At 40.9% G+C, this 12,931-nt stretch overlaps 2 protein-coding genes across 2 annotated transcripts in view; both read left to right on the forward strand.

Annotated features, from left to right (window-relative positions):
- The window catches only part of LOC135615297 (uncharacterized), a 2,730-nt gene extending 985 nt beyond the window's left edge, over positions 1-1,745 (forward strand). Inside the window, exons 1-3 of the mRNA XM_065113593.1 lie at positions 1-127; positions 743-1,315; positions 1,398-1,745. The exon at positions 1-127 is cut by the window's left edge and continues 985 nt beyond it. Of these exons, the coding sequence (XP_064969665.1) occupies positions 1-127; positions 743-1,315; positions 1,398-1,508 (811 nt within the window). The 3' untranslated portion in view covers positions 1,509-1,745. The remainder of the gene's footprint in view (positions 128-742; positions 1,316-1,397) is intronic.
- Positions 1,746-6,002: 4,257 nt separating this feature from the next.
- On the forward strand, positions 6,003-7,845 carry LOC103988892 (E3 ubiquitin-protein ligase RDUF1). Its single transcript, XM_009407567.3, has one exon. The coding sequence runs from the start codon at positions 6,373-6,375 to the stop codon at positions 7,489-7,491; it is 1,119 nt and encodes a 372-aa protein (XP_009405842.2). The 5' UTR covers positions 6,003-6,372; the 3' UTR covers positions 7,492-7,845.
- The last annotated feature ends 5,086 nt before the right edge of the window (positions 7,846-12,931 follow it).

A 12,931-nucleotide genomic window follows, 5' to 3' on the forward strand; every position in this document is an offset into this window, starting at 1 on the left:
CGAGCTAGCCCGAGCCCTCGACGGGTGTCTCGACCGCTACGCCCAATTGTACGGCAGCGATCAGCGGGTGCACTCCTGCTTGAGCGAGCTCGGCGTGCCTCTCACTCGCGAGCCCGGATTCCACCAAGTAAGCTTCCTCCTCCTCTCGTAATTAAAATTGCTTACTCATATATATACATATATATACATACATATATTTATATATATACTCGTACTCTACTCTTCTTGTGTTCACAAGAAAACGGAAAAAATCAAACAAGCAATGCAGAAAAAATGTTCTAAATTTATTTTTAAAAAGATTTATTAGTTTATTGGAGAAAAACAAGGTGGTGCTGATGTCAGAGATTGTCTAAGCAATTGGTGTGGAAATGCCTTGAACTCAAAGGAGTCTCAGTCATGGTCCTCTTCAATTATTGTACAATTCCAGTTGTGACGATCCCACCAGTGGAACAGAGAAGCTTCGGACCCCAAAGAGTGGATGGAGGATATCCGTAGATTTGTGGGTCGGAATAGCATTTGCCCCACGTATGTTTACCTTTACGTATCCAACTAAAAGTCTAATCTAAACCACGTGTTTGCTCCGAAATCACAGGCCGTCAGCCTCAGATGAGTCCATAAAGCAAACGTGGTGGTCCTCTAGCTCGATTCCTGCTATATAGACTTGTTTATTTGGATGCTCTACAATGCCTCGTGGTGTGTGATAACAACAAAAACATGGTCGCTCGTTGTCGCGTGACTGCAGCTGGACATCCGAGGCGACGCGTACGGGTTGCTGGCGGCGCACCCGGTGGCGCCGCTGGTGTCGCTGCACCACCTGGACTACCTAGCGCCCATCACGCCGCGCGGGGGCGACCGGCTCGGTGCCCTGCGCACGCTCATGGACGCGGCCCGCTGCGACCCCGCACGCATCCTGCAGCAGTGCTTCTGCTACGAGGCCCACAGAGGCTTCGCATGGTCCGTCTCCGTTTCCTGGGGATACACCGTGCAGCTGTACCCGCGGGTCTTGGCGGCCAATGGCATGGAGGTCCCGCTCCGCACCTTCAAGACCTGGAGGAGCTTCGGCGATGGGCCATTCACGTTCAACACCCGCCAGGTGGCGCCGGACCGGCCCTGCGATCGCCCGCTGCTCTACTTCCTCAGCAGCGTGAAGAAGAAGAACGGGCAAGACGGGAGTGGAAGCACGATGTCGGAGTACTCCCGATACCGAGAGAAGGAGGACGGGCGGTGCAAACGCCTCCCTGGTTATGGTGCGGCCTTGAAGGTGGAAACCGCCAAGGTGTTCGCGCCCAAGATGGACCCCGCCGCATGGAGGCGAGTACGTACCTCTTCCTCTTCCCGTTCCCGAATGGGGATTAGTAATCGCTCAGGGTGACTACGGCCGATGTTGTGTGTGTCAGGCACCGAGGAGGCAGTGCTGCCGAACGCGTCGGTCATGGTGGGGCCGTACCTTGGAAGTACGAATAAGAAACTGTCGCCCGGGTGAGATCACGTCCCCGCCGCAGGTGTAGACCGCCGCCGCTGCAGCTCAGGTAAATCGATGCACAATTTCTGCCTATATATATGCACAGCATACCGCAGCACGTTTTTGCTGTACATATAAACCATGACATATATATTTATGCCATTTTTGTTCTTAGCGAAATTGTCAGAGGTGGCAATGAGTTTTAATGTAATCCGATCTAAGTTATTTGTACTTCAAACCGAAAAACTGAAGAAAAAAATTTATGAGATAGATTTTGATGTCATACCGTGATTTTTCATATCTCCAATTCTGATGTGGAACTTTTATGGCATCACTAAAAATGTCTCTTTCTTTTATTTGCCGATTAAGAAAGAAAACTAGCTGATTATTTAAAGCTCTTTACGAATACAGTAAAATAAATAGCAATACTGAAAAGAATGCTAACCTGAACGGTTTTCAAGAGTCTGCCTTGAAATGTTTGATCTCCTCCGAAAAACCTGTTTTACATGGAAAATACTCAAATAAATCCTGGATTACCAATCAAACTTTTACATCAAATCAAACTTCACAAAACTAAGTCATATACGCTCAAAGCAGCCACTGCCGATGCAAGTGCCAAACATAATTTCACTTGAACTGTCTAATTTTGTTGACTTCGCGATACCAGACTATTAACAGTGGATCTTCCGCAACAATGTTTTATATGTTTCTACTGCCAGTGAATTTTCAGTAACTTGCAGCCCAGAAGGTAAACAACCAGCACATCAATTAGAGATGACACCAATCATACAACAACAGACACACATGCCAATCAAACTTTATTACAGATATAATGCAAGACTGGCCTACAAGTTAAATTAATGAAGCTATGAGTTCAAACCAATCAATGGCACCTTTTAAATAAGATGATTTGTCAGAGAAATGAGAAGAAAAAAGGACTCGTGAAGCTACCAGACTATTTTCTTCTTTTTTTTTTTTTTTGCTTTAGGCTAAAACAGATTATATCTATTGATTATTTTTTAAATCTTTAAATACATTTGGAAAGTAAGATCTGAATACAGATGGAACTTAACATATATGTCTATCATTTAATCATATTAGCAAAAAAGGGATACAGGCAGAGATGTTAACCATATTCAACATTCGCACAATGAGATACAACATCACTCAGGTACAAAACTCTTATTAGCTAAGCCCAACTAAGACAAATTATAGTGTTAATTTGACAATCCCTATATTGTTAGATGTACTTAGCTCTTAGCAAGGCACACAACAAAAGGAATACAAGTCACAAGCACTTTCAAGCTAAATCTTCCAGTGAATGTTTTAGAAATGAAATTAGCATGAACCTTAAAAGTCCTGCTATATGAGGAAGGCATGCTGAAATAGGAAGACAAAGAGTGCCTCTATACAACAGATCCCATGTTATTCTGCTACTAAAGCTAGCAATCTATGATAGTTATATGACATCATAAAGAAAAAGGATACAACTAACTACAGAATGCATATGCTTATATTTGAGAGAACCTCAATATCAAATATGCTAGCTTACTCAAATTGACGATAACAAAAAAAACATGCCAATTATGCTGTTTTAGTGTCAGATTTAAGTAAACAATGATATATATATATATATATATATATATATATATATATATATATATATATATATATATAATCCTAATACGCATTTTAAGTCACAGAACTAGATTTTTGTTTCCAATTGTAGAACAACATATAATGTCTCTTGATCATATTGGTGAGAGTCTCATATACTGACCCACTCTTTATCTATTAAAGACTGCAGTAACCTCATAAAATAACATAAATTTGTTTGTGGTGAATTATTTCTCTTAACTAGTAATATATGTTAAAAGGGCGTACCTAGTACACAAGGCTTCCGCCAATGCGAGATCCGAAGAGGGTCAATGTATGCAGCCTTACCCAGTACAAGAGGTTATTTTCTAATATACAATAGCTAATAAAATAACCATGTAGTTTCTGAACTGTCAGGAACATGTTTACCCTAATATGTTTCAAGTTTTAGCTATACAGATGCACAAATCCAATTTTGTTTTCCTCGTCTAGCTATCAAAACCAAATTACAAGAGTTCAAACTAAAACACATAGACAAACAATGTTAGAAAAGATTCTTCAATTCAGAACAGAACCACAAAATAGCTACTACCACAAAGAAGAGAAACTCCAAGATTCATATGGCTACAATCAGCTTAAAAAAGGGTGAAAAGGGAACAACAAAATACGAACATTGACTGTGTTGGTTTAATAATAGCCATACGGTAATGAGTAGTCTGTTCCTATATCGAACAGGTAAAGACATATATAATCATACTGATTCCTGGATTACACTGGATTCTATAATCCATAAATGGCAATAAAAAATTTGAAACCTATAGGAGCTTAATCAAGGATACAATAATTTAGGTGAAATGGCATGTAACATAATGAGAAAATGGTGTTATAGGAAATGGGAATTTGAATCCTCATATGCAGCACCGAAATGCTAACTAAATCTTAAAATGCATTACTAACTTCCAGTAATCATTAAGCTTTTTGCTATGACTTTAGTCTTTTCACTTGAAAGATCTGAAATTAGAGAAAGGTTTCAGTACCTGGTATTGTACGGTATTTTGGCTCCGACCATCAGGATGCATCTCTCGGACGACGCAACATGGTACACAGATACAGTGCAGCATGCCCAGCTGATCGTAATCCACGGCTTGATCACCTCCATGTTCACTTTGTCCTGACAACCAAGAAGGATCAGGAATCCAAATCGCTAAAGATCCATACCAAAAACCCGTAAAAGACGACATGTTTGATTCTAAAACGTAGTGAATTAAGTAAACCTAATTATTATGGTGGACTTCAGATTGAATCCAAGGAGGTAGGACGAAGCTGATGCCGGAAGACCAAGAAACCCTAATCGATGTCTTGGAACAGGGGCCGCTGCAGGTGGATCGAAGAAAAATAAGGGGAGAGATCGACGAACTCACCCGCAATATGCGGCTTGGCATCTTCATGTTAGGGTTTGTGGTGAGAGCGGAAGGGATGTGCCTCGGATTCCAAAATGGGGCCGATGCGAGGTTGCGTCTGCCTCGGCTCACCCACGATTCCAAAGAGGGAAGCGGGGGGGGTTTGAATGAGGGTTGCCAAGCGCTCTTAAATCGTCCGAAACGCGTAATACGTGTTTTATGGTGGGTTTAGTGTGAACATCTTCTCATAAATATTCGATGAGTCGGAACAATATGTCAGCATCCATATGGAAACGAACCGACACGTAAAATCAACGTTAGCACTTTGAGCAAGCCTCAATGTGAGCTTCCACGTCAGGACCTAACTATCTTGATAGATAGCCCATGTCACCATGTGATCATGGTTAATTTATCCAATAAACAACAACTCAAAGGTTTTTGATACTTTCTCAACTCTATGTCCGGAGAAATTCTTTCTCCTAATTTGTATAAATAGGAAAAGGAACATGTTAATGTATTGAAGTATTTTTCATTTATTTAATAAATTTTTTTTAATTTTTTAATAATTATTCTTATTTTTTATTTTTTTCATAAATATATATATATATATATATATATATATATATATATGAAACATCAAATCTGATCAACGAATAAATTATCCAATATGAATAAAAAATTTAAATTTAGTAAAATAAATAATTCAAGTATGACTAAGATACAGTCCATTGTCTAACTTATTCACTTTTACCCATAGGTTAAAAAAAGAGAAAAAGACAATAGGAGACAGACAGCGTCACTGCTGCTATTATTAAAGTAAAACTACTACTGTGCGATGGTGATCTTTTTGAAGACAAGAATCATTCTATTATATTCTCTCTTTCTATGTTAAGATTATAAACATTGACTTTTCCCCCTTATTTTTCTCCTCGTTTTTATTGTTGTGATTCCAATAATTGTACTTGAGGTTGTCCAAGAATCACCAAATGGGCCCCCCATTGTGGGCCAGGCTTCAGGATTACCATCAGGGTTATTTGGGTAATTTGACTCTGGATTGTTGGAAGGAAGCGGAGACCGGACCGATCTCATCAACGCGTCGTCCGAGTCATCACCCTGCCCAACACGGTCTCGGTCCGAACCGGGTCACTTTCTCTTTTGCATCGGGGTTATTTGGGTGATGTGAGTCGGAATCTATTCGAAGTACGCGGACATCGGTCCGATTTCATCCACCCGTCGTCCGAGACATTACCCTGCCCAACACGGTCTCGGCTCGAACCGGGTCACTTTCTCTTTTCCATCAGGATTCTTTAGGTAATTTGACTTGGGACTATGCGAAGTGGGCAGAGACCGGACCGATCTCATCAACGCGTCGCGCGAGTTACTGCCCTGCCCAGTACGGACTCGGCCTGAACCGGTCACTTTCTCCGACCGAACTCATATAGCTAACGGGAACTCGCCACGTCGACGACGCCTTGTGACGCCGTCTGCGTGTCGAAACCACGCCGTCACGCACGCCGGTACGAGCCCTCGTAAGTAAGTCAGCATGCCCCTTGTCTTCTCTTCCGAACTCCCTCCTATCCCCTCCGCCCAAATACCAAATCCCAAGCCTTAGCGGCATTTGGGTGCAAATTAAGCAAGGGGTTTTGGAATTTGGATTCTTTTTCTTCGTTATTTAGTTTGATTTCTTTTGGGATTTCGATTTCGATTTCGAATCAGATTCGTTCCGCCAACAAAGCGATGCTGGTTTGAATGGTGTTTTTGCGGTAGTTTCTCGAAAAATCGGATTTTTAGGGCTTTCGTTACGTATCTATTAGTTTTCCAGTTCAAAGCTTGGATCTTTAAGAGGTTCCTCGCCTCCTCCGGAGCTCCGTCATCACTGCCGCCGTCGCTTGCTTTTTGTCTTTGATTTCCTTTATGGAGACGGCGCCGTCGTTCTGGTGCTACCGCTGCGGTCGCTTCGTCAGGCTTTGGCCCCGGGCCGCCGTTGTCTGCCCTGACTGCGGCGGCGGCTTCCTCTGGGAGGTGGACGGGCCTTCTCGTGCTCCTCCCCTCTACGCGGCTGTCCCACAGCCTCAGCGCCGCCGCTTCCCCTCCCCGGCCACCGACAGCGCCGCCTTTGAACGGCCTCACCAGCCCTCGGAGCTCAGGGTCCGTCGTAACCGTCGCGCGCCCACCGGCAACCGTTCTCCCTTCAACCCGGTCATTGTCCTGCGCAGACCGCCTGACGTACGAGGCGATGCAGACGGGGCCACCAGCAACAACTTTGAACTCTACTATGATGACGGCGCCGGATCCGGCCTCCGCCCTCTGCCGGAAAGCGTGTCGGACTTCTTGATTGACTCAGGGTTTGAGCGGCTACTGGACCAGCTCGCCCACATCGAGATCAATGGAACCGGTGTCAGTCGCGTCTTGGCGCACCTGCCGGCTTCGAAGGCTGCCATCGAGTCAATGCCCACCATTGAGATAAGCGACGGCCACATCATAAGGGAATCCCATTGCGCTGTGTGCAAGGAGCCCTTTGTGTTCGGAACCGAGGCCTGTGAGATGCCCTGCAAGCACATCTACCATCAAGATTGCATCTTGCCGTGGCTCTCGCTCAGGAATTCTTGCCCTGTTTGCCGCCATGAGATGCCTATGGATGTACCAGAAGAGGACGACAATGGCGAGGAGATGGTGGGGTTAACCATATGGAGGCTTCCGGGCGGTGGTTTCGCTGTAGGCAGGTATACAGGAGGCAGGAGAGCAGAAGGGGAGCTGTCTGTTGTTTACACAGAGATGGATGGTGAACTCAACTCCAGGATGGCTCCAAGGAGAATGTCATCGTCCTCGCGAGGGAGTCGATCAAGGGAGGATGGAGGAATTAGTGTTTTCTCATTTTTCAGGCATTTGCGATCTCCTTCCTCGTCATTGAGGCTGAGCTCCGAACCTCTTCCTACCTATACACCTTTACTTACACGCAGAAGGAGTTCCCGGAGACGCAACACCAATTGGGGATTGGAGGCTGGTAATGCCAATACAATTGCAAGATCGTAATTAGAAGAAAGAACACCTAAAGCTCAACTTTTTTGTCTGCTGGATTTCAATTCCTCTAAAGAACTTTAGATACTCTTTATCTATGTGATTAAAGAAGAGCTAAAGGACTAGTATCTTCTTGGATCTATATCAGTTCTATCTCCCTCTGGCTTCACTAACATTGTCTTGATTCTTGTTCCACACAGAAAAGGCTGGAATTTTTTAGGTGGCTATGATGATATTAGGAAGGTATATGCTTCCATCTTGTAGTGTGCTTATTTCATATTTTAGAAATCCATTATTTTTTTTTCGGTATCGTTCTATATGCTCTATGGTCTTTTCGTTATGTCGTCCCTTTATTTAGAAAAGCTTGAATTATCCCCACTCATTGAGATGATAAGCTGTATAAGATGTATTCTTGTCCATTTTGTTTATTGTTCAATTTTTTAGTTTTCGGTCATTGACAAGTTCCTTACTTGATTGTACGTACTTTATAAATGAGTTGTTTGTTTTTCCTTAGTAATTTGAAGTATTAATAGTTCCAAAATTTACAGCTTTCCACGACTATGATTAACACAATTTTATGCATTGGTAATGGTTGAAAATGAGTGACCGACTGCGGCTCCATATGATCCATTGTTACTGAGAATATACTGTTATTCACTTTAACCATTGTCATATTTAATATTTGCATTAGATGTATTAGCACATTTTCTAATGAAAGGTTCATCTGAACATTTTTATGGTCATATCAAGAGATGAAGTTAAGTCGATCGGTGTTGAATCATGACAAGGTTGGTGGTTGGCCTTCCTCACTGTTGGTTTTCTATATCTCTCTGTCTTTTATCACTTCTTCCATCGAAGTTTGTTAGTATAAGTACTTATCGACTGCGATACATATCATCTTCTTGTTTCCAAAAACAAAGTTGTTCTTGGATTTTAGATTCCTTCATAACTATTCTTATGTTCTAGTGTGCTAAACATAATATCATAACAAAACCATTGAAACTTAGCAGGAGTAAGACTAGATTTCAAGACTGGAATTTTTTTTTTTTGGTGCTTTGGTACATTACATTCTGTCCCATTTCTTCTCTTCTTTGAGTTCACCAATCTTGTGATAGAATAATTTCATTGATTGGAGTCTGTAACAATGCATGCATTAGGGATAGTCTTTCATTAATCTTCAGGTAAACAAAATTTTGATGCCAATCTATGACTCTTATTGGCATGTAATTGAGACTTTCTTTTGGACAATAAGAGTACATGCAATGCATTGTCAAAACCCTAACTGACAATAAAGGAAAGCCAATTCAACAGTAGTAACATGCTATAATGGTACTCTTGAGAAAGTAATTGCTGTGAGGAAAAAAGCACTAACAGAGACAACAACATAAATGCATGCATTCTTCACATGGTCAAGATGTCATAATCTTAGCTAAATGTGACCTATAAACAAACCAATCCTTTGTGTGGTTTGGAAAAATGCATGTTATTTTTCTTGAACAGGTGAAGGTAGTCTCAATACAAGGCAAGACTAAGTTGTGATTCCAAACTGCTTGTGTTCATTGGATTATGATCCACAGGTTCCTTTGACATGCCTTATATATATATATATATATATATATATATATATATATATATATATATATATATATATATATATATATATATATATATATATATAACCTTGATATTTATTATGGTTAATGATGTTATTATTATTAACTATTATAATTATTAATTTTCTTTTCTTAATAATTCCCACATTCATTAGTATGTTGGATGAGTGTTTGCAGTGGAAATAAGATTGGTGGCATCTCATTATCACTGCAGCCCGGAATGGATAGAAACATTTCATTGCCACTGATGATTACGGCAGTAGAAATCTGGCATTTTTGGCTTCATTTGATTTTTTTAGATGTTAGCAATTTATTAATATAATATTCAGTATAAATATTACTATTTTATAGCAAAATTGATAGAGCTTTACAAACATTAATTAATACAATTTTCTAAGGTATGATTTGAATTTTAAACACCATTCACTAACAACTAAAAGATTAAATACAATAATTCAACTCAACAGCATATCTGAAAAGGATAGCTTCCAATGGGACATCAATTGCATTAAACATATAATATATCAATGAAAAACTTATCAAAAAATTGTGATAATAATAACTTTAAAGAATTACATACACCCATACATCATACACATAGTAACAATAGATCATGAGGATCTCCCTTAGTAATATAATGGAACTTCATGTCATATAATGCATGAAAGAAGGAACAAATGGTTGATTAGATCAACCATGCAAACCTAATCACAGAGTAAATCAAACACACCACCATCTTCTTAGTAGAAGAAAAAAAAATAGTACTTAAACATTGCAAATAGTAGGGATTCATAATATAAAACAGCACCATCACAAATGGTTAGGGCTTTATGGTTTTGTCACTGTTTTATGCTAATATAAGAGCTCATTAGTAGTCTAAATAAAAGTATAAAGACTTAATTATCTCAAAAAGTAAAACATAAAAACGTGATAATTATTTGATTTCCTCATGCATTTTCTATTTTCATGGAAATCCAATTCTAAAGTTAGAAAATGCATGTGTGATGGGATTCATGGATGATGTATCACTCACCTCAAAAAAAAAAAAAAAAACCTAAAAAACTTGATAATTGCTTAATTTTTCCTGCATTTTCTATTTTCATGAAAATCTATTTCTAGAGTTAGAAAATGAATGAGTGAGGGGATTCATGGCTGATGTATTACTCACATCAAAAGAAAAATAAAAAGCCTAAAAACTTGATAATGACTTAATTTCTTCCTGCATTTTGTATTTTCATTAGAAAATGCATGAGCAGATTCCTGGATGATGTGCTGCTACTCAGCACAAAAAGAGAAAAAAAAACTAAAAACTTGATAATTACTTAATTTCTTCCTGCAATATATATTTTTATTAGAAAATGCAAGTGTGAGGGGATTCATGGATGATGTATTACTCACATCAAAAGAAAAAAAAAAGCCTAAAAACTTGATAATTACTTAATTTCTTCCTGCATTTTCCATTATCATTAGAAAAAGCATGTGTGAGGGGATTCATGGAGGATGGAGTGACATGAAGAGAGATGCAATGTGGTAACTCTCATGCAATGCAGTAAGGAGATGGCGAGGTGAATAAACTCTTGACTGAACCCTATAACAAGCCAAAACACCATCTAGTAGACAAATGACAGCCCATTATTTTAGGGTACGTATTACTTTTATTTTAATGCACCTGCAACCAAGAAAAAAATATATATAAAGCTGCTATGCATGTCCAGAGAGAATAATCAACAGAGAAGAGAAAGGAAGGAGACAGGTCCCAGTCCATGCATAACCCCATAACTCATCATGCATCTGATAACCTTTTGCTACCACATTCCACCACTGCGTACTTACACTTCAACTGTTGATGCAGTTTCACTATTCATGAGTTCTTTCCATGTGTTGTTCTTCTCAAGGTGAAAGTTCATAGAGAGAGAGAGAGAGAGAGAGAGAGAGAGAGAGAGAGGAAGTTAGGGTTTTGGAGGTGTATACCTGCACACACCCAGTGTTCTTCAGCTTCAGCTTCATCAAAAGTAGTAAGTCATTTGATTGCCAATGCAGCATCATCAAGATTCTCAGAATTCAAAAGAAACTTCCCTTGAGCTTCTTCTTCTAGTGTGAGTTTGTGAATCTTGATGATGCCACACCAGCAAACAATGACTGCAGCTTCCTGTGTTCCACAACATTTCCTCTCCATGAGCTGATCCTAAACTCAGCTAATATGAAGGAATAGATCCACAAAGGAAGGATGAAACTGTAGCTCATAGAAGGCATGAAGAGGGAGTTTATGAAGCCATAGAGGAAGGGAAGCTTGAGAGAAGCTGAGGGATGAGGGCATAAATATAGGAGCAGGATGAGGGTGTCGATGAGAGAGAGAGAGAGAGAGAGAGATGTCAGTGTCTGAAGTGGAAGAAGAGCAACAGTTATACATCGCAATCCAGGAGGCCCAAAAACCTAAAGACTTTTACTCCCACCTGACCTCGGCCACTTGCCAAAACACATCCATGGATCACCTCACCACCACCTGCAAAGCGGCAAAACACTAAAGCAAGCTAGAGAGTGAGAGAGAGGTACGAGAGAACCTTCCCCTTCAGGGAAACACCACAGTCCAAGGAGTGCCAAAGAAAGTGGCAACTGGAAAGGACTCAACACTCCCACCCCCCCCCCCTCCCCGTTCTCCCCGCCACCCCCCCTCCCCCCTATCTCTCACCTCCCTTGTAATGGTTGCACTTTGGTTTGCAGGATCTGTTGCGTTTCCCACAAGCATCACGCGACGTGGGAGGAATTGACACCCCTCTCCCCCCCCACCACCCCCACCCCCACCCCCCCAATCCTCCAATGCAAAGCAGCATCACCTTCCATCCTCTCCCTCTCTCTCTCTCTCTCTCTCTCTCGTGTCTTCTCTTCTGGTGGGGTAGCTACCAAACAAGTAGGTTAATGGAAGTAGCTGTCTAATAGAAATAGAATGGGCCATGCAATCACATAATCTGCGTGGCTTTACGTGGATATCTTTCCATCCTAACCAGACCAATTCACCCATTACGTTGTTGAGTGGTTCCCTTCGTCTTTTTGGGAATTTACACTGTGGTTTACCAGTGCTTGGGTCGGTAGGTACTTCCCCTCTATGCATCTTTGGGTGCTACCGCTTGAGCTCACTGTACTCGAGCTTTCACAGAGTCCACAGCACTCTATATTCCTTTCATTTATTGGCTTTCAGAGTTTGGTTGGAGGAGTTACTTTTTGTTTAATGGATTTCGTCAAACCGGAAGCTGAAATGTTTAGCACTTGCAGACTATATAGAGAAAGATGGAAGAGAAAAGTAGGATCGGATATTTGGACCGATAGTGCCTTTTATATTTATGTACATACAATATCTTTTTCCCTATTATCGACTTTATTCTGGACATGCAGTGAAGCAATTAGCAAACCAAGTCAAAGAATCTTTGGCAAAATGGATTGCTTTCATTGAGTTCTCAAAGCAAAGATAGCAAGAATGCAAAAGAAATGCCAATAAGGAGCCACTTGGTGGTTGATTTGGACATCCCAAACACGTCACTGTCCACGCAGACACAGGGAATCCCATGTTGATTGATACTCGAGCACGCTCTCGCGTCAGCTTCTGTGTCGTAGTCAACCTGCCCTCGAGTCGGCAGCGCCACGATCGAGTGTGGTTTGTTCATCGACAAACACTTCAATGTCAAACTCCTGTTTATAAAAATAAAATTTCAGGAGTTTTTACTGATTCAAACATCCAAAGATTTGATGTCCAAAATTAGACTTTATTTTTCTTTTGTAGGTTGTGCATGCTAGCTAATTCGAGATTCAAAACCCTGGAGCAGGTTGGATCCAGAAACTAGCTAGAG

This window comes from Musa acuminata, chromosome BXJ2-6, assembly GCF_036884655.1.
Source record: "Musa acuminata AAA Group cultivar baxijiao chromosome BXJ2-6, Cavendish_Baxijiao_AAA, whole genome shotgun sequence".
Lineage (NCBI taxonomy): Eukaryota > Viridiplantae > Streptophyta > Magnoliopsida > Zingiberales > Musaceae > Musa > Musa acuminata.